Raw genomic sequence first — 20,878 nt, 5'->3', positions numbered from 1 at the left:
CTCTAGTAGCAGAGAAAGAAGTTCAGCTGAAAAGAGTCAAGACAGACTTTCTGCTAGGTAATTATCGAGCTGTTTTCAAACTAAATCAGTTCTTGTCTCATCACAAAGGAGCGAAGGCTGCTAACATACTAACATACATTAAGAGCTATGTGCATAAATATATATTCTCCTTAGAGATAGTTGCCTGGAAAAGTTTAACTGCAACTCTGATTTCATCTTTAACAAGCATTGTACTAAGTCATACTAGGCGGCCTGAAAATTTTATTTTGCTGTATTATTAGGTTATCAAGCAATTTTATTAAACAACTCATTTTTAAGGATAGAGGGAAAACTTTCCACCCCACATCACTGGGGTTTCTGTCAGATGTTGGATGGTGAGCCCCATCCCTCTTTGTACCTGTATAGCACTCAGGGTGGGGAGTGATTCAGCTGGCTACACCTTTTTTTAGGAAGCAAGGTTATCTTTTGGCAGAAGCTGCATTCTATGCAGAAAGTGCACCCGCCATACCTTTGAATGTAATTACGTACTGTGACTGTATTTCCTCACCATTCTCTTCCCATCCCACTTTTACACTTTTGAAAGAAATACACTTTTCATCACCTCTCAAATTACACCCTGCCAGGCTTGGCCTCCAGTTCACTTTTAAACATATGGACATCATCTCTTTCCAGGAGGAAAAATTAGTTGCCTGGAATAGGCAGATATGCAATGCGGCTACAGCTTCAAAGAGTGCTTGCCACAAGAGTGGCACAGCGGCCTACTGTCAACATCAAATTAAATGGCCTTGTGAGCGCTGGTTACAGGGACACATCCTTCCGTGAGAATGCAATACAATTTTAAATGTATGCCAAGGGGCTGCATGGTTGTGACACAGCATAAGGTGGAATGGCAAACAAAATCAAAGTTAATTGGGTCCAGACAGTCCAGGCAGCAAACGAAAGGCTGTACTAATAATTCTACTCACTATTCTATTATGCGGAGGTGATGTACTGCAGTGGCTAAGAGACAGAACTATGAACCAAGAAGTCCAAAGACTGAAACTTATCATGTCATGCACAGTAATGGTTCAGATTCAACTTTTCACTGGTCTTGGGGAGGGGGGTGCACCTGAACTCTACTTGAAGCTTTGCCTGAGGAAAATAAGAACACAAGTACATGCCCCCCCCTCCAAGTTGCTATGATTCTACAGGGAGTGTTCAAGAAATCTGATGGAAAAAAGGCTAACAGGATCTCAAGCAGTGCAGCATGGGAGGGAGGCAGAAAGCAGATAACAATCTAACTTCAACATTTTTATCCTGTTAAATCTTCTCCTTTGGAAGTCCGCCATGGTCTTCAGCTTAAGCTTCCACAAAAGCAATTTCACAGCCAAAGTTAAAAACTTTGGCTTTGGGCAAAGTTTTGTTTCCATACAGTTCTATCCAGCCCCTTCAAGGAAACACTGGTGGGAACAGCCTCTAGATCACCATGGATATAGGGAGTTTGGAAAACTTAGTTCTGCTTATAAAAGCTGCTTCCTGAAAGATTTGGCAGACATTACACATAGCTAATCTAGAGGAGCTCATTTGTTGTTTCAGCTCTCTTTCTTTCTTGGGGTCTCCCTCTTTCAATTTCCCCACCAACTCACCTTGGCATTCTGCACAGTTGCTTGGACATTCAGAAGAGGGCACAGCCTCTTATTCTACCACAGCTTGTGAGCAGAGTTATGTATTTTGCAAGTTCATGACGTAAAAATAAACTATACATACCTACGACCATTTTAGGCTGAAGTAGGTTTGAGGTCCTGGTTAGGAAACAGATGTTAAACTACAACAGTTGTTTAATTAAACCAGGATGTAAGTACCAAGAATGGGAAGAAACACAGTGAGAGGCAAGGAGGGAGTACATGGTCTCATGTACTGAACTAAGGTTCAGAAAGCCAGAAATGGAGCATCTGAATCAGGACAGAGGCTATTAAAAATAAATAAATCTACAGCTTGATATAATTTGTCCTTCCTGCGTGGGCACCTTGCAAAGCCCTTTAGGAGCCACTTCACACTGCTCCTTTAAACCTCTGAAATCAGGGCACCTTAGAAAGTCTGCTCACTTTGGTTGCATGTGCCTTCCAGGGCGAGAGGAGAAATAAGCCTTTTTCAAACCCCTGAATGGAGCTTTGCAGAACACCACATAAGGTGACAAATGCGTGAGACAACCTACCTGTCAATCATGCGATGTCATGAAAGTATCATGAGACTGATGAGAGGTCAAACCTGATAAAGGTTCCCACCCCCGCCTTACATGATCAATATCCTATCACATCATCATAATTTATTGGTCTGTGAAGTTTCCTGGTACTGTTAGGATGGATGTTAGCTTATTGTGTGACCTCCAGATCTGCTGGAAATGTCAAATGATACTAAATCATCTCACCATCATTTCAAAAGGCTTGTCTGCTATTTATTTGAACTTTGCTTAGCCCTAAAGCAGAGTGTAAATGGAGTGAGAATAATGATGCAAAACCTCAGGGTATTTTACCTTGATTCATATTTCCATGGATTTTTCAAGTAGTTTGCATTCTGGACATCTAAGAGCTCCGAGCAAGAAATGACACTAGATTGGTCAAAGGCTTGAAATACTACCTTCTGCATTTCCAAACAATGCAAGAGCCATCTGGGTATTAAAAGCAAACAAACACACACCTGTGGCATAAGAAAACATAACCCACAACTAAACCAACACATCAGGACTCTGCTGGTCTGAGCTGTTATGCACATGAATAGTTTTCATGATTCATAGAGAGAACTTTTCAATATTCCCAAAGAACTAAATATTGTTGAATGCCAACTGTGCAAGATACAATCTTTCATACCAAGTATTTCCAACTTTCCTCCAATCAAAGGAGGCTGCCTTGGATCTACAGACTACAGAGCCACCTCCGGAAGTAACTAGAGGAAAACTCTATACAGTGGTACCTGGGTTTACAGACTTAATCCGTTCCGGAAGTCCGTTCTCAAACTGAAACCATTCTTAAACCGAGGTGCGCTTTCCCTAATGAGTTCTCCTGCCGCCGGTGCCCTTCCACCGTTCAGATTCCGTTCTTAGACCGAGGTAAAGTTTGCAAACCGGGACACTACTTTCGGTTTTGCGGAGTTCATAAACCAAATCATTTGTAAACAGGACTGTTCTTAAACTGAGGTACCACTGAACTCTTGCAACTTCAAGAAGATTTTGTAGCGCACTTCTGAACAAGGTCAAACCCACTCTCTGATAAACTTCATTCTTATAGAAATGGTGAAACACCACACAAGAGAAGCTCCTGTTTATATCAGTGTTTAAGGCCCAGACCCCTGCTATTCGTTGCTGGCTAAATAATAGTAGTGTCCTCATTCTCATAATGGTTGCTCAGTCTTTTAAAAAATGCACATCTATAACATGAGCAGTGAGGAAAGGAACAGGGAATGATTTCCATTACAGAAACAGTTTTATGGTAGCATTTAGAGAACTTTTTCAAATCTGAATACCAAAGTCTTTCCTAATGGTTTCAGAGGTAATCCCACACAAAAAAAACTAAATCTTCACTTAAAAAAAAGAAGGAGGAAAGAACTGCTTGGGTGTTGCTATAAGAAGCAAAACTAGAACCAATGGCATTTGTTCCCCAAAGAAAAATATTTTGCGTGCTGAATCAAAAATGCTTCCTTGGTTCCTATCAAAGGCCTCAAGTCTGAATGTGTTATAGTTTTGTGAAGAATGCTAGAGGCAGCTGGATGGGGAGGATCACTGGAAACATTTTTTTTTCAGGCGACAGAAACCACAATGTATAATGTTACCAATCAGGGCTTCCCAGAAAGCAGCATATTTGAAACAGAAAGCAGGAGCCAAATACCCACACTGGTAATGAAATTCAAGCGCTAGTATGCTATTGTGAGTGGGATGCAGAAAAAGCAAATTATAAGGGTGTGGGCGTGTGTGTGTGTGTGACCATTTTAAAAAAGGCGGAACACAGATAGGACTAATTTCTCCGTAATATTAACCATTGGGCTACATGCTTAATATGCTACCCCTCTGGCCCAGATGTCTCCCACCCCGTTCCCAAGCTTCTTCTTTGGGGAGAGTTGGAAGGGCACCCAACATAAACATTTCTGCTGTACATAAGCTATTCTGTTTCTCCCTCCTCTCTTGAATTTCCAATCCATTTGGTCTTGGAAACACAGGAGGGTTGCTCCAATGGCTTGCACAAGGAGAGATTTAGAATGCTGCAGGGACATGGCCATTGACAGTGGCCGGGATTTTGCTCCACCTCAGGGTTTGCTCCTGCCAGAGCAGCCAGGACAATCTCAGAGAGCTGTGCAGAGTCTGCAAGCCTGAGTTGGGTGTACTGATTTGGTAGGCGCAGATCCCATGGCCCCTGGCTGACAAAGGCTGTGCTTGGCCAGGAAAGATCTGCATCCCGGGGCCCAAAGCATTTGTGAGCCCGGGAAGCTGGTAAAACGTATCCAGCTGGGATTAAAATCCAAGCTAGAGAATGATTCAGGGTCTTGTACAGCTTCCATTCCCTTTGGAACAGACTTTTAAAAGCTCCTCTGAGTTCAGCTTCAGATAACTTTGCCATCATCCCTGCTTTCCAGTGTAAAAATATTTCATAAAAAGAAAGAAACGGGAAGGCATTTAGCAGGCAAAACACACCAGTCAGGGCAACCTTTCTGGAAGCGAGCCTTCCTCTGCTTTCCAAAAATAGGTTGCAATGCTTCAGAAACAGAATGAAGCCGAAATGTAATTCCTGTTTTTCCAAGTCTTGGATGCAGTCAGTTGGGCCTGGTACGATGCTCCCTGCCCCCCACCCCACCCCCAATCCCACTCTGCTGGCATGGAAAATTGCACAGCAAACTTTTTTTCTTTGCATCCAAGCCAGAGTTAGGCTTGTTTTGCTGATACCACAATTTATGGAACAGCTGGAACCAGAATGCACCTCCTGGAAGTAGCCATGGTGGTTGCTAAATTGCAATTACACCCACATATACAAAAGGCACTCAGGTGCAAAATCGAATCTTTTAAAGGGCTTTACCAGACATACGAGCCCAAAAGACTCCCTCCACCTTAAGCAGCAGGAAAATGGTTGAAATTAGTGGTGCTAGAATGAAATCAGGAAGTACCAGTTTGGGGGTTCCCATTCACTTGCTCTCTCCTAAACCTAAACACCTCACTGTGACCATCTCTTTAAAAGCTTCTGTGTTTTCAGTGACAGATATAGCAAAATTTCCTTTGCTGACCTTCTGCTAAATCATCTCCAGTGTCAGCAAGGAAGAGGACAAGTAAGGGGAATCGAAGGATATGGGAATTGCGAGAAAGGAGTTAGGAAACTACAATTGGGAATGAAGAAAACTAACTTTTGTATGTATTTAAGGAATTTTTTACACTGCTTTTCAGAGCAAAGTCTTCCAAAGGCAACTTACAAAAGTGACTGTAAGCATAATGAAATTTAAACACATAAGTAAGAATACTCCAATGTCAAACTCAGAACAGCAATTTTAAAGGCACAGCATGCAACATCTCAGTAACAGGTGAACTAAAACATCAATTTAAAGAACCAGAGCTATGCATACCATTTCCAGGGGAAAGCTCCAAATATGTGGGGCCACTACTCAGAAGACCCTCACCATGACAATGAACCTGAGAGCAGGTCATCTGGCACTGATCTAATGTGCCAAACATTTAGGATTCCAAAAGGTCAGTGCTTTAAGCTGAGTCCAGAAATGAATACGCCACTATTGTTACTAATATTGCATCAGCATAAGCAGATGCATTCTGTACCAGTTGAATTTTCTGAAGAATCTTTGAAGACAGCCCTGTGTGAAGCAGTCTAGTGTGGCTAACTGAAGCCTGTGCAACTCAGGCTAGATCTGCTTTTTCCAAAATCTAGTTGGCCAGATGCAAAACTCCAGCTAGCAAAAGGCTAGTCACCAGTAGCACCTGTGCTTTCATATATAGTCTGGGCCAAGAACTTTCAAGAGCGTGAAGCCCTGTCTAAATTATTGCATACTTCCATCCAGAACAGCATGCTTCCTAATCCACAGAACTTCTTCTGACTCTGGATTTAGCTTCTGCCTTCTGACACTTATCTGTTCAGGATTTCCACAGCTTCCCTTGGGATGAGCAGATGGAAAGAGTAGCATGTCATTTGCAAACCAACAGCATTGCAGCCCAATTCCCTGGATGATGATGATGATGATAATGATGATGATGATGATGATGATGATGATGATTTGAATTTATATACCACCCTATGCCTGGAGGTTTCAGGGCAGTTCACAGAACAAAACCAAAACCATCGTCTCCCAACATCTGAGCACTCACAATTTCAGCAATGCAACATTTAAAGCAATGAAACATGCAACATTTAAAATCTTTTACTATCTGTGAGAACTAGGTTTAAGATGTGCATCAGAAAAAAAGGCTGTGAAGCAAAGAGGGGTTTACACCAAAACAGCCTCCCTTTGCTGAGCTTATCAGCAGTCACTTAAAGACACACACAACTCCCTCTGTGAATTAACGGGAAGGCTCCATTTTACATGACAGATGCAGAACAGCATCCATCCACCAGCCTGCTAAAATTTGCATTTTTTCTGGGTAAAATAAAAAGTGTGTTATTCTTCTGCATGTTTCAAGAGTGGAAAAAATGAGGAGGCAGCTTTGCTACTGGGTGCAGCCATGCCTGGCTTTGGGGTGACTTTTTATTCTGTAGGTGCTAGCTGCTTCAGATTTATGCTCCTGCTGTCCATGTACAAGCCTTGGGTGACACTCTAGTGGTTACACACAGATGTTAAAAGCTTATGGGGGATAAGATGGTACCTCTGCAGCATCCTAAAGGCCATGAGATGGAAGTCCCACAACACCACCTTCTGAACTGGTCCCTCAAGAAAGAATCAAAGCTGAGTCTCCAAGTCTCAACCGAGAGAGATGGACCAAAATGATATAATGGTCATGAAAGTTGCTGAGAACTCCAGGAAAACCAACAAGGGTTAACTCCCCATCTACTATTCCCTGATTCAAGTCACCCACCAGTATGACCAACGTTGTTTCAACCCAAGACCACACCAGAGACAAGACTGAAGCAGATGCAAACAATCAGTATCATCCAAGACTTTTAAAGATCTGTAAGGCACAAGTGCTGCACTAGAAAAGAGCTGTTAATCTCCAAAGGGAAAAAGCCAGAACTAGTTTCTTTCCCGCCCCCGCAACATACATATTTTAAAAAGCTAGTCAAAGTGATTCCACTGAAGGAAATACAGTGGGAAGCATTTAGCTAAAGGAGTAGCATGGAGGAGCTATTGCTGTTTTTAAAAATAAAAATGGAATGGACCTGAGGAGTGTCTATCTCTCAAAAGTTGAGCCAGTAGCAGGCACTAGGCAAATATGTCCTTCCCACACTCACAATGACATTTCAGGCTGAACTTAGAACAGTTGGCTAAATTGGCAGGAGCAGGAGGGGTAAGCAACAGCAAAGTGCAATTTGGATTGAGGGGAAAGAAACAGATCCACAACAGAAGTGACATATTGATAAAATATCTGAATCCTCAGCAAAAAGTCCTAATGATACAAAAACCACTGTGTATAACCTACACACAAAATGAAACAAATAAATTGCAGGAGAGGTCCAAAAGGAAAGGCTATCCTCCCAACAGTAAACACCTCGGGTGATTTTAAAACTGCAGCAATCAGCTATTCTAACATATCCTCAGTTCCTTTGCCAGCAATTGGCTACAGCATTTGGCATGTCAGCTCTAGGGCTCCCCTCTGTACTTCTCTAGGCATTTTCAGAGACCACATCAGTGTTCAGATTCCAAAAAGCAGTAGACAAGGTATTAAAGAAAAGCCCGCGTGTGTGCCACTATTCCTTTAAGATGATTATGGTGGTGATAATGATGATGATGATCATCAACCTCATCCACCCATCTGAGTGGATTGCCCCAGCCACTCTGGGCAGCTTCCAACAAAATATTAAAAACACAATAAAGCACCAACCATTAAAAACTTCCCTGAACAACTGTGGGTACTGAACACATAAGTATATGTTTGAAGTATATTGTTAGTGTCTTGAGGTGTCCTGTTATACAAAGAGGAGAAGGGGCAGCAAAGAAGAGGCAACATCCCAATGGATAGATCTGTATTGTTCACCTTACAAACCTGGCAGAAAGGGTATGATTCTTTGCTTAGGGTCCTTCTGTCCTCCTTCCATTGGGAATTTGTCCAACATTTGCATCTTTAAAAAAAAGGGGGAGAGAGAAAATTAAAAGAACAGCAAAAGGAACACCTAACAAATGCAACCCCTCCCACACACTTTTTTAAAAAAAGAGATGAGAGAGAGAGAGAGAGAGAGAGAGAGAGAGAGAGAGAGAGAGAAATGAGGGAAAGTACACACAATATAATTTAACATTAACTTATCATTATTTGACAATGACAGGCAGGGAAGAAAGCCAAGCATGAGATTGGGGAGGCAGGAGATTCCACAAGAGGGCAGAATAATGTTCTGTTTTGGGAAAAGTTTTGGAGTTGATAACAAGCTCCCCCATGATGTCGGTAATGTGGGTTACTTTTCTTTGATTTCACAAAGGGTTCAACAAACATGCTCCCTTGAGTAGCCATAATGACTAGTTAGCTGGCCTCTAGAGAGTAAGACTAGACCAAGGCTTCCTCATCACAGTAACACTAGAGAGTGGGAGGGATAGTTCTCCTACCCCTGCTTTAAAGATGACCAGAAGCCTGTTATTTGTTTAAGCTCTGCACTTGATGGGTGCCAGAAGAGCATCAAAACAAACCTTCACCTGTCCTCTTCAGCTCCAAGGTGAAGAAAAAAGGCAGATAACTATTTGTCATGCCTGCTGGGTGGCAGCTGTGGGGTTCAGGCTGCTCAAGAGGGGGCAGAGACACAGCAAGGTGGGCATGCCTCTACTTCTGACTGTTTCAGCAAGGCTTCAGCTTGTCTCTTGACTTCAAAAGGCAAGTGTTTAATGGGTATGACACAAGGTTTGAGACCCCACCCACTGTGTTAAGGGCATGTCCTGGAGACAACACATTTCTGGCTGGCCACCAAGACTATGCAAAAATTCTCAACCCCTGATCTCACACAACAATGAATTCAAATTTGCAAGATTCTTATCTGCACCTTCTGATGCTCATGTCAATGGAATCAAATCCTTCAAAACTTTTCAGAGGAGTTATACATCCCAGGAGATTCAAGTTTTCAACATGAGGGTGGGGTGGGGGTGGGCATGGCTCAATGGCAAAGTGCATGTTCTGTGTGCAAAAGGTCCCAGGCTCAGTCCCCAGTATTTCTGCATAGGACTGGGAGAGGCAAAAATGCTGGAGAGTCTGTGTCAGCCAGTGGACAACACTTAGCTAGATGGACTGGTGATCAGATTCAATTATTAAGCAAGTTTATTTCCAAACTGTTATGAGATGGCACCACAGTGAATCATCAAGCAAACTTGTAGTACAGTCAATACATCATGTTCTGAGAGGAGTAGAAGCAGAACACTAAACAAACGTAATAAGAATACGGCTTGTCAGGAGTTCACTTTGAACCTTTGGGGGACAGCCAGACACATCCAAAGAACTCCGACCAAGACAAGACTCCTCTCATCTCAGACCCTGCCCTCCAATATTACTTCACATACTTGGCAGGGTCTATGTTTGACAGATGCCAAATTTTCAGCGTCTCTGTTCACACGCATCATTACTGAAATGTCAACTGCCTATGTATTCATACTGCTCCACAGGATAGGTTTGTAAGCATTTCACAAAAACAACAAAACTTCAATAAAATCATGATGCATCACATGAAAGGCAAGAATTGGGGGGGACGACACACCTCAAATTAAGAAAGTTTCCAATTTCAGCCAAATCAATGAAACAACGATCACTACCTGCTTTCTAGAGCTCATTAGGGAAGATACTAGGTCAACCTCCCAGGGCAGGGAGTCCACAAGAAGTCCATCATCATTCTTCTTTAAGTCTCCGCAATTTTCAGCATAGCACCACTTCGTCTACAACGCATATTCACATATGTGCGTCAAAAATACGGTGAACAATAGAACACAGGTATGTTTTGTATGTAATATATGTAATGTAATATTAAGTATATATTGTTTTGTGATGAATTTCTATTTATAATAAAATGATAAAAAAACAGGTAGCCAAGAAGCTGGATTCCAATGGCCATCAGTCCAAGCCACTATGGGCAATGGTCAGTTGTTCCAGTTGTGGCCCAGCAATATCCGGGGGGGGGGCACCATTTTTACTATCCTTGCACAAGAGCCATGACTCAAGTTGTTTGGGACTATCATACAAATCTGGTCAAGCTCCTTTCCTTCCTCCAGTGCTGGGGCAGTAAACAAATCCTTCAACGGGTTAATCCAAAAACTTTAATTCATTGCAGAACTGTAGCTTTCTTTCATCCACAATACACTGAAGCAAGCAGTGATTACCTCATTAATATCATTCCCTTCCTGGAAATCACCCAGACTGGTGACTTAACAGATGCTTGCCTCTGTCAATGATAAAATATGAATCACTGGCTGGACACTGAGGGAACTGCTGTCACCAGAAAATGGCAGTGCTACAAGTCCACCATTGCCAGGTCAGGGGGAAGAACCCCTACTTGCAAAAAAACAACAACAAAACAACAACAAAAAACCCCACATCTTCATCTAAGGTGTAACACATTCAACAATTCTACAATTAATACCTTTTGGCAATGGTATCAGGCCAACACAGATCAAAACAAACCAGACTAAAAATGTGTAACAATTGGAAAGCATGAAATGGAGATGCAAACAGAATGGAGACAAGCAATGTCAATGGGTACAATTAATACAGAGCAGAGAAAGGATATGAACTGCCCCAACTCCACATATTTGCTGACCCTCCCATTCACTGTTACAACAGTATGCACACTTTACAAAAAGCAAATTCCACCAAATCAATTCCCCTTAAAGTCATTCCTACATCCAGTATTCCTCTGCTTCCCCTTCCTAAAGAAAGAAACCCTCTTTTCCAACTCTTTACACTTGGTAAACAACCCAGGCAGGTCAGTCCTTCTGCCTCTGCCCCTTCAGCCCCCTGTTCTCATTAAAGTTGCCTCGGGATGAATCAAGAAGACTGAAGTTGGGTTTCCAGCAGAGGGAGAAGCTTTCCCTGTTTTTAAACTACCATGCTAGTCAAAATCCTAGTGCTTGCCGATCAGAAGGTCAGCAGTTCAAATCCCCATGACGGGGTGAGCTCCTGTTGTTCGGTCCCAGCTCCTGCCCACCTAGCAGTTTGAAAGCACGTAAAGAGTAAGTAGATAAATAGGTACCACTCCGGCAGGAAGGTAAATGGCGTTTCCATGCAGTGCCCTGGTTTGCCAGAAGCGGCTTAGTCATGCTGGCCACATGACTCAGAAGCTGTCTGTGGACAAACGCCGGCTCCCTCGGCCTATAGAGCAAGATGAGCGCTGCAACCCCAGAGTCGTCCACGACTGGACCTAATGGTCAGGGGTTTACCTTTACTAGTCAAAAGCCAGCTATCCAACAGCACCTCTGACAATGAACCAGATTCTCTCACTCATTTGTCCTCCGTGATCCAGGGGCAGCAGCAAAGTGTAAAGCTCATCTGATGCTTCAGAAGGAACATGCAGGGAATAAACCAGCATCTCACAGCCTTAAATTACAGCTGCCATCTTGAGGGCAAATGTCCAAAAAACAGAATTCATACTTATTTTTAGTATGCTTTTCCTCCTGCCCTCAAGATGGCAGTGCAACGTGCCATGTAAACTGATGCATCCAACAGGTTACACTGGCCATGCCTGGATTATTCTGAAGCACTGCAAAACAGCATGCATGAAATGCTGAATGAGACATTCAGTTTTATGTAGAAGACACCGCAGGGCTCCAAACAAAGACACAGATAGCATAACAAAAGTGGAAGGGCTCAAGTGCATTCTCCACAGGAATATATTTGAAACAGACATGCAAAGTATTTGTTTGCTTGCTTTTCTGATTAAAGAAGCCACCACCTAAACATTAAACATGCCATTTTCTAAAGACAATATACTCTCCCTGCTAGCTGTAGTTACTGCACAGGTTTTGGTGCTTGTAGCAAGCCCCTGTTGCTCAATTTTCCTGTAGAATTAAAGGATTATGCAACATTATCATCTGCTCACATTAAAATCGTGCTGGGCCATTTTATGGAGAAAGGATGTAAATGACTAACACACTTCCTGTATGGGAAGGCCATTAACATTTACAGCAGACACTGGGTAAATGATGAACTATCACTCATCACCACACTGCTCCTTTGTGTAGGGCAGAAAGGAGATATTAACATATCTCAAACTGAAGGGGCGACAATGATTTTGGGATGGGACGTTCATGATTACAAAACCACTACCAAGCTTTTCACCATATATGACGATTTTCCTTCTTTCTGAACTGTGTTCCTTGCAACAGAAGATGGATAACAGACATTGGCTGCTGTGAATGACAGACCATCAACATGTAGCAGCACAGAGCTGGCTTTCTAAATTGGTGGTTCTGACATTAGGTCCTTACAAGGGAACAGGCTGAGGAATGGACTTTGGCCATTTTGATTCATCAGCACTCAGGAATTCCAATGCAGAAACAACCACATACTTGGTGATGGGTTGCACTGACTCTTTGCCTGTGTAGACCATGACCACATGCCCATCACATGAAACAGGTAACCGTTAACAACAAGCAACAGGCATAAAAATATAGTGATAAGACAACCCAGGATCATATATGCTGAAGAATAAGATCAGGGATCTTAAAAACTGGAGAACATTTCAATCCCTTTGCAGCAAAACAAAATGCCCCTACATTTCCACAAGAAGCTTAGAAATAATTTTGACTCAAGAGGCGTTTTCCAATTTCTAGTCTACTAACATCTGGCCTAGTAACCGAGGGAAAAGCAAAATCCGTTCTTGCCAGCCGTTCATTTAGTTGTTTCTTTTCCCTTAACATAATTTCAAATCCTCCATTCCAGTTTCAGAGCTGCAAGACTGTGTCATCAAGGACAACCAAACAATCTGTGACCAAAAGCCTGGAAACCTCCAGACATCCAGCCTTGTTTCTTCATAACACAAAACACCTGTGGCGGCTATAGACAGCTGAGATACTGTTTTGCTTGGAGTGGATTATTAGCTTTTCTTCAGCCACAAGCTTATGTTTTAAACTGCTGAATGGGAAGAATGCTGCTCTCCCCACCCCCACCCACCTACCCGGTCCTGTGTGATGTGGCAGCCCACTGCCGGGACGCAGGCAGAGTTGACTCCATGTGGTCTGTCTGATTTACTCGCTTGCTCACTCGTTCTTCAAATAGCAGGGCGGGGGGGGGGGTCAGGAACCTCTGCCGATTATTCTTATGTCCTTGGATTACTTAATGCACATAAGATTATTCACTAAATAAAAGCCCACAAGCTTGTTATAATGATACCATAAGGTGTAAGGTGATGTACTTGCTATCAAAGTGGCAACTCTTTAGTTGGCAATGATCACTCCCAAAGTTTTGCAACACTTTGCTCCCTGATTGTGCATTCAACATGGCAAAATTTGCCTGAGTTTGAGCACTGAGAGCATGTGTGGAGGTAGGAAATTGAAGAAATAATTTTAAAACTAGGGCTTCAGGTGTCAGTTAGCGACAAGTTGCGATAAGCACTGAGGAAGGGTGTGCTGGGATGAGACTGAATTTTATGAAAACCTATTTTCAATGTTTCTCTTCTATCAAAACTTTAGGACAAAGAAAGCTTAGAGCCAGCATTGCACAGCTTTAGAAATTTACAGTAGTTCCTTCAGCAGACCAAGTGCAACTGTGGAACTAAGTTCAAAGATAAAATAAAGTCCTACCCACTGGTCATAACACAACAGGGAATTTGCCAGAGTCATAAATCAGAGTGATCACCATTTGAAAGGGTGCGTGGTCAGGCTTTGTAAGTAGCAGTAAAATGACAGGAAACCCTTTGTACAACAATCTATACCTTTCAGAGAATAAGAAAGCGGAAATGTAGTGTTAAGTATGAGTGTGGGATGCAAGTAGGTTCTCTTCAACCTTTTCCAAAATTTGTTGCTTAGATCCCTCAAAGAAGGAATGATAGGAATTAGAGATCAACATCAGCTGCAGGGCAAAGTGTTCCCTGTTCCTGACTTATAGATGCTGGTCACATGCAAACCTGTTTATTGAACTTTCATCACTATTTGCTTGCAGGAAGGTTATTTGACATTGAATCAAGCAACTGCTAGCCCACACTTTTCTGTGCATTGCCTCATCACTTTCCTAAAAAAAAAAAAAAAATCAACAAGACTTTTTGCATAAGTCCAATTTATTTCTGGAGGCAAGTGTTGCCCCCAGCAGTTCTTTACACTAGGCGAAGACACAGTATACAAAAGGGAAAGGCACCACAATACACCAAGCCGTTAGAATTATGCAAAATTGATCACCAGCTCTTCCCATTTTGCTGGAAAGACTGTGAAAATAGGGGTACATTACACCCCATGTTGTGGGTTTGACCACAAATGCAAACTTTCTGGTTGCTTGTTTTTTAGGAAATACAAGACAGTACACAAGCCAGCCAGCCAAAAATGGTCCATCAGCTGGGAGTTACTGTACATATTTTCTGAAAATAAGATGGATCTGAGTATTACATGATTTATTGGCAACTTATTAGCATCAGCACTTTTAACAACTACAAATTTTGGAGGAAGCTGAAAGGGGTCACAAAGGAATGACAATAGGAAGTTCTAGAGAATTACATTGGTGGAAAAGTTAATGTACAAATCAGAATCACCAGTGAACAAAAAAAGACTGGCAGAGTCATATCAGATTGGTATGACTATTGCCTGTATTATATACTTTAATCTGGAATTCTTGATTTAAGATTGGAATGATATACAGTCGTACCTCAGCTCCTGAATGCCTTGGAAGTCAAATGTTCCGGATCCCGAACGACTGAAAACCAGAAGTGACTGTTCTAGTTTTTGAACGTTCTTTTGGAAGCCAAACATCCGATGGGGCTTTCGCGGCTTCTGATTGTCTGCAGGAGCTTCCTGCAGCCAATCAGAAGCCGCACTTTGGAAGCTGAATGTTTTGAATGTTGAATGGACTTCCGGAACAGATTCTGTTCGACTTCCAAGGTACGACAATATAGGAAAGCCTTTGTAGATCTAAAAGGCAACATAGAGGAAAGGCATAAGAATATACTGGACAGACAATTTTCCAACTAACTACATACTCCATGTTTTTGAAGTTGCATGTCCGTTATATTCTATGTATTTGTCTATATACATTTATTTATTTATTTATTTAAGCAAAAAGTACTCAGAATTTTCCAAAACTGCTTCTGGGGGGAGGGGGGAGGGGGAGTATCATTTTTTTTTAAAAAAAGAATCAAAAATCAAATGCTAGCTGGAATCTTAAAGAATAGAAAATCAATTCACTAGTTCAAATAAAATGTAGGGGTTTTTTTCTCCCCAGGTTCATTTTTATACATAAATAATACACATAAAAAGCATTGTTAAAGCCATGCACAAGGATATTGCTAATTGCTTCTGTCACCTAAAAGGCAATTGAAAACCCTATGCACTTACTTGGGAGTAAGCACTACTTAACCAGTAGGACTTACATTTAAGTAAATATGCATAGGATTGCACTGTTCATGACTAGACTGGTAGGAGCCTATAGGAGAACACGGAGCATCTCATAGATTGATGAACAGTAGGTAAAGCAAGTCAAAAATAGAAGCTATAAAGGATGGCAACAGCATGAACACTGTAAGGAATTTCCTATGAAGTCACTGGAAACCTTATACATATAGCTATAAACTGCTCTAACTAGCTTAAATGTAAGAAAAATGTACAAAGACTGCAGCTGGAAACAGCAAAAAACAAATAGCATAAAGGCTGCCCCCAGAAATGCACTGGCAACACATTAAAGCCAACTTCAACTACTATACTGCACTGACCTCAGCTCTGACACCCACCCAATTAAATCTAATGAAAAGAGAAGTAAATCAGCCTGAAGCTGTTACAGTCCACAGTGGGGGTGGATGAGCAGTTGTGGTACAGCCTGGGTGAGGCTGCCTATTCATTCCAATGTGCAGAAAGCAAATGGCCTTGCAATGTCTTCTCTTCAGCACTCTCCTGCTCAAAAAAGGCCTTTCGTCTTTTGGCACTGCTTGCCGTTGCTCCCCTTGTCGTGCCTGCCATGCATTCACCAAGAGCAAGAAGTTGGGGCTCATCTACAACTTTGCTCCGAGCTTTTCAGGCACAGGTCTGTGCTTTAAAGCGCCGCGTCCAAGCACTTTTTCTTACTTACTTGCTTTTTGCCTTGGCACTTTCCCCGCAAAAATCCGCTCTTTAGCACTGAATCGGAACAAAAGGCAATTCTGGTTTTCTGCAAATTACCCAACCGTGCCACTAGTTGAAACCATGCAAAGACAATGAAGCCTGTCTGGTGGCACAGTGAAGGAGCAGCCACCATTGCAGTCTCTAGCCATCTCTGGAAACTAGTTTGAAAGTATATGTATATAAAATTTATATTGTAAACCCACGCTGCAAAGTTCTAACAGAAATGGAAGAAAATAAGCTGGGAAGAGAGTTTCATCCTAATGAATGAAACCTCTACTGTGCTGAGAAAAACAGTTCCGCTTTCTGTCACCTTTCCTATTCTAACAAGTTCTTGGGAATTCATTTGAAACCCAGTTTATAGTTGCTTTGTGCTCTGAATGGGCTTATGATCCTTCTGCAGACTGCTATGGACCCCTCTCTCCCCTGGCTCTTACCATTCCCTGCCTTTGTTATCTGGGCTGAGAATGAGAATGTCAGAAGGGGGACTGCATAAAGTAGACCACAGGCACTACTCCCTGGAATGCTTAAGTCACTGGCTTGGGAAGCCTTGCCAGTTTAAAGCAAAAGGGTGGTGGGATGGGTAGGTGGGGAGGAAGCCGTTCCCTTTGCCAACTATGAACGTGCAAAAAGAATAAAGAAAGGGCTTGTTTTCAGGGGGGTGGAGAGTAGACTGTTAACACGTCTCACCTACTCCTACCCCTACCATGAAGAGAATTGATGACTATTAATTAAGCTGCCTGGGGGGGGGGTTTAGCAGGTTTTTTATACTATATTAGTAAAATAAACACCCCAGTTAAGCTAACTGGGGGAAAGAGGAAAGAGAATATTGAGGATGTAATCCTATAAACATCTATCTACAAGTAAGTCCCCCTGAGTTCAGTGGGACAGACAGATTATAAACCATGGGTAGGCAAACTAAGGCCCGGGGGCTGGATCCGGCCCAACCGCCTTCTCAATCCGGCCCGCAGATGGTCCAGGAATCAGCGTGCTTTTACATGAGTAGAATGTGCCCTTTTATTTAAAATGCATCTCTGGGTTATTTGTGGGGCCCGCCTGGTGTTTTTACATGAGTAGAATGTACCCTTTTATTTAAAATGCATCTCTGGGTTTATTGTGGGGCAATACATAGTCCAGCCCCCCACAAGGTCGGAGGGACAGTGGACTGGCCCCCTGCCGAAAAAGTTTGCTGACCCCTGTATAAACGTTCCAATCTGTCTGCCCAAAATTCCAATACTGGATTTTTCAGACATAATGTATTGTAAATAATTTCTAGAATATAGGATTGTATCCAATTAAGTTGTCTTGCTAGTGCAAGGACTCCTGCCTGTACAATGGGGCATCTTCTCCCTGCATCATCCCAGATTTATTCTGGGGGCTCCCCAACCCTCCATAGCAGATTGGGGGGGGGGCTCATAAGAAGAGGAAGTCCCATTGAGCCGATGGAAGTCCTTGCGCTAATGCAGTGACTTCATTGGTCACAGCTCCCTCTATATAGTTTTCACCACTTAGAATTACAATTAAGTGGTGTACAAATCTGTAACATAAAAGGAAAAAGTTACTAAAACTTTTAGAAGTTTTAGAATATTAATTGTCATTTATTTATCAACAATAGCAAATGTTGGCTTATAAGTATAATTTAAATTTTATCAGTTTTTAAATGAGTGGCTTTGTCACATCAACTGAAATGTAAACAGCAAGAGGAAATTCTGTAGCCCTGTTAAGTACTAGCTTCATACCTGAAAGGCTAAAGCTGAAATAGGAAAAAAGTTAGACATGCCTCTCTCCCCATCCCCCTCAGCAAATTGAGACTTTTTTCTTTATAGCCAAGAGCAGACATGCAGTTAGCTTCTGTTTTATGGAACTGGAGACGAGACAGACAGGGTTTTTTTAAAAGACAATTTCTTTAGCAGAATCATCAAAAATGTCTGACTCCTTCAACTATACACCAGTACAGTATATAAAAGCCAGAGATAAAAGAGCAGCATTGTACAGACGGCAATTGCCAGAAGTATCCCAGACTTGCCACAAAAGGATATTAGGAACAGTTCAACTGAGCCAGGATGCCATTATTAGCAGACTGAAGTCTTGTAAGAAGGCAGGAATACCTCAAGTTATTTCTCAGTGGGGACCCAAACTGCCAGTTGCATAGAATGAATCATTGCAACCATTTTTTGTTGACCAACTAAACTCAAAACATGGATGGGCCAACAAAAAAATTGCAATAACAATTATTTATAACAAAATGAAAGCTCCCATACCTTTTAGGCAAACATTACATAGCTGATAATGAGCTTTGCCTTTCCCTGTAGCTGGACAATAAGAGACACAGCTGGGGACCAATTTAAGGTAAGTAATAATTATAGCTGAAAACACAAAATAACATGCTACTTGTTTCTAATTGGTAACCACCCCAATATAGTACTCTACTTCCTGAACAAAAAAAGCCCCTGAACCCAGGGAGAGAGCACATGGACTGTGTTAGGGTCCAGGCAAATGAAATAAAAAGGCATGTACATCCAATTATAACCCTTGGTACTCACATCCTATTCTACCTGTTGCAGTTCATAACTCATGTTATCCAACTCTAAGAGCAGGCTCATGAAAAGCAGCTAAAACCACCAGAAAACACTTCCGTGCAGTTCCTTCTTGTGGAGCTATCTAACATGGTTAGAACAATTCCTATGTGGGCGCAGCGATCATAGAAGTGACCAGCAAGGTAAGAAGAGCCCTGCTGGATCAGGTCAAAGCCCAGCAGTGACCAGCCAGATGCCTCTGGAAAGCCCACAAGTAGGACATGAAAGCAGACCCAAGGTGGATCCTATTTTTACAGATGTGCCACAGACTACCTGAGTGAACATAGAAAGCCCTTAAAACAACATGTTAAACCAAAAGGAATGTGTGTGTAAATATATGTTTGTTGCTTTGTCCCAGTATCTCAAGTTGTTACAATTTTCTCTCCAGAAAGAAACATGAATTTCAATTAAAACAAGTGTGAGGACTGGTGGACAAACAAGATCCATGAGGACAGGTCAATGCTAAGAGCCTGGCTATAGAGCAGGGGTCGGCAAGGTTTACCTCGCCTGGGCCGGTTCACTCCAGCGGAGATCCCTCCATGGGCCGGAGCGCGTGCGCCCACAATTTCTACATTTGCGCAGGCTCGATTTCCAGCATCTGCACAGATGTGATTTCCGGTGCCGCGGAAGTGAGTCCCTGCTCCATGCTGCGCCGGTTTAGCGCAGGGCGCGGGGACTTGCCAACTGAGCGGCTCGGTTCCAAGGTGGCTCGTGGGCCAGTTAAACGACCCCTGTGGGCTGCTTGTGGCCCATGGGCCTTAGGTTGCCAACCCCTGATACAGAGATCTGATTTCACCTGTGTATGACATGTCCCCTTCTATACCTGCAAAAAGTGAAGTTCTTCTAATCAACATGCAGTGTCTGGAACACCTTCCAGCTGCAAATGAGCATGCGAGTTGAAGTCTATAGAATGCGTAACAAATGCAAACAGAAAATGGGGCAGTTACCAGGCATTTAAAACATCATACTGTGATAGGAACACAGGAAAAATAATCAATATGCCCTCCATAATTAATCACAGCAGACTACCATGGGTAAATTACTCTCTCTGGAAGAAAAAATTTGTGACAGAACGACAATGAAACAAAGAAGATAAATAGTCTTCCAGTCTCACATGCTTCCTTTCCACAATTCTACTATAATCAATGAACCTTTTCTCACAAGGCTGAGCCCTACAGTCACGAATACCTAAACTAGAAAATTCTGCACTTCTTCAACTGTGTCCCTGTTCAGTTGAGCAGAACCCAAACGAATGAGATTTCCAGAACTAGTCAACTTCTTAGGCACGCAGACTGCTTTTATCCTGGAAGTTTCTTCCTCAACACTAGTTGCTCCCAGTAAATTTTTTGGGGGCCGCTTCACACATGCATGTTATATTATGTGATTGTTCAATAACATATGACTCACAGCTGAATTTGTAAACAGACCCCATTATGAAACACTGTGTGACTACTGTGGTATTTGATCTGTGATGTATCTGTGAATGAGCCAAGTTCTCATTGCAGTCCTCAAAGTGATAAAACGTGTACGAGTGAACCAACTTTTTATTGTCTCACCACCCCACCTCTGTCAAATTACCATTCCTTCCTCATTTTCTAATTATTATACTGATTCTTAGAGGCTCAATTACAACAGGGATGGAGGACCTCTGGTCTTTAGATGTTTGACTTCCCACTCCCATCCTCCCCAGCTAGCAATGCCAATTGTCAGAGATTAGGAAAGCTGAAATCTGGCAAAATCTGGAGGTCTGCTCATTTCCCACCCCTGTTATAGGCTCTTATCTCCCAAAGGTCTAAGCAAGAGAAGAACTACCATATTGGCCTCACTCCTCCCCGCCCCCCAAAAATTATGACAGTGAAAAGTTAAAGTGCGGTTTAAATCTGTGACCTTACAAAAATTGGCTTTTATGATATGCTGCTGAAACAGACATACGG

At 42.4% G+C, this 20,878-nt stretch overlaps 1 protein-coding gene across 6 annotated transcripts in view; it reads right to left on the bottom strand.

The window, feature by feature from the left end:
* The window catches only part of SH3PXD2B (SH3 and PX domains 2B), a 116,665-nt gene that overhangs the window by 56,949 nt on the left and 38,838 nt on the right, over window positions 1-20,878 (bottom strand). For 4 of the 6 annotated variants that reach the window (XM_083483488.1, XM_083483489.1, XM_083483486.1 and 1 more), the window contains exon 3: window positions 8,159-8,234. The exons of 1 other annotated variant lie outside the window; for it this stretch is intronic. In XM_083483488.1, the coding sequence (XP_083339614.1) occupies window positions 8,159-8,234 (76 nt within the window). Of the gene's footprint in view, window positions 1-8,149; window positions 8,235-20,878 lie in introns of those variants that run through there. One more of the 6 variants, XM_083483491.1, reaches the window with a different exon arrangement.

This window comes from Podarcis liolepis (assembly GCF_965112155.1).
Source record: "Podarcis liolepis genome assembly, chromosome: 2".
Taxonomy (NCBI): domain Eukaryota; kingdom Metazoa; phylum Chordata; class Lepidosauria; order Squamata; family Lacertidae; genus Podarcis; species Podarcis liolepis.
This window is presented reverse-complemented; position numbering and strand designations above follow the sequence as displayed.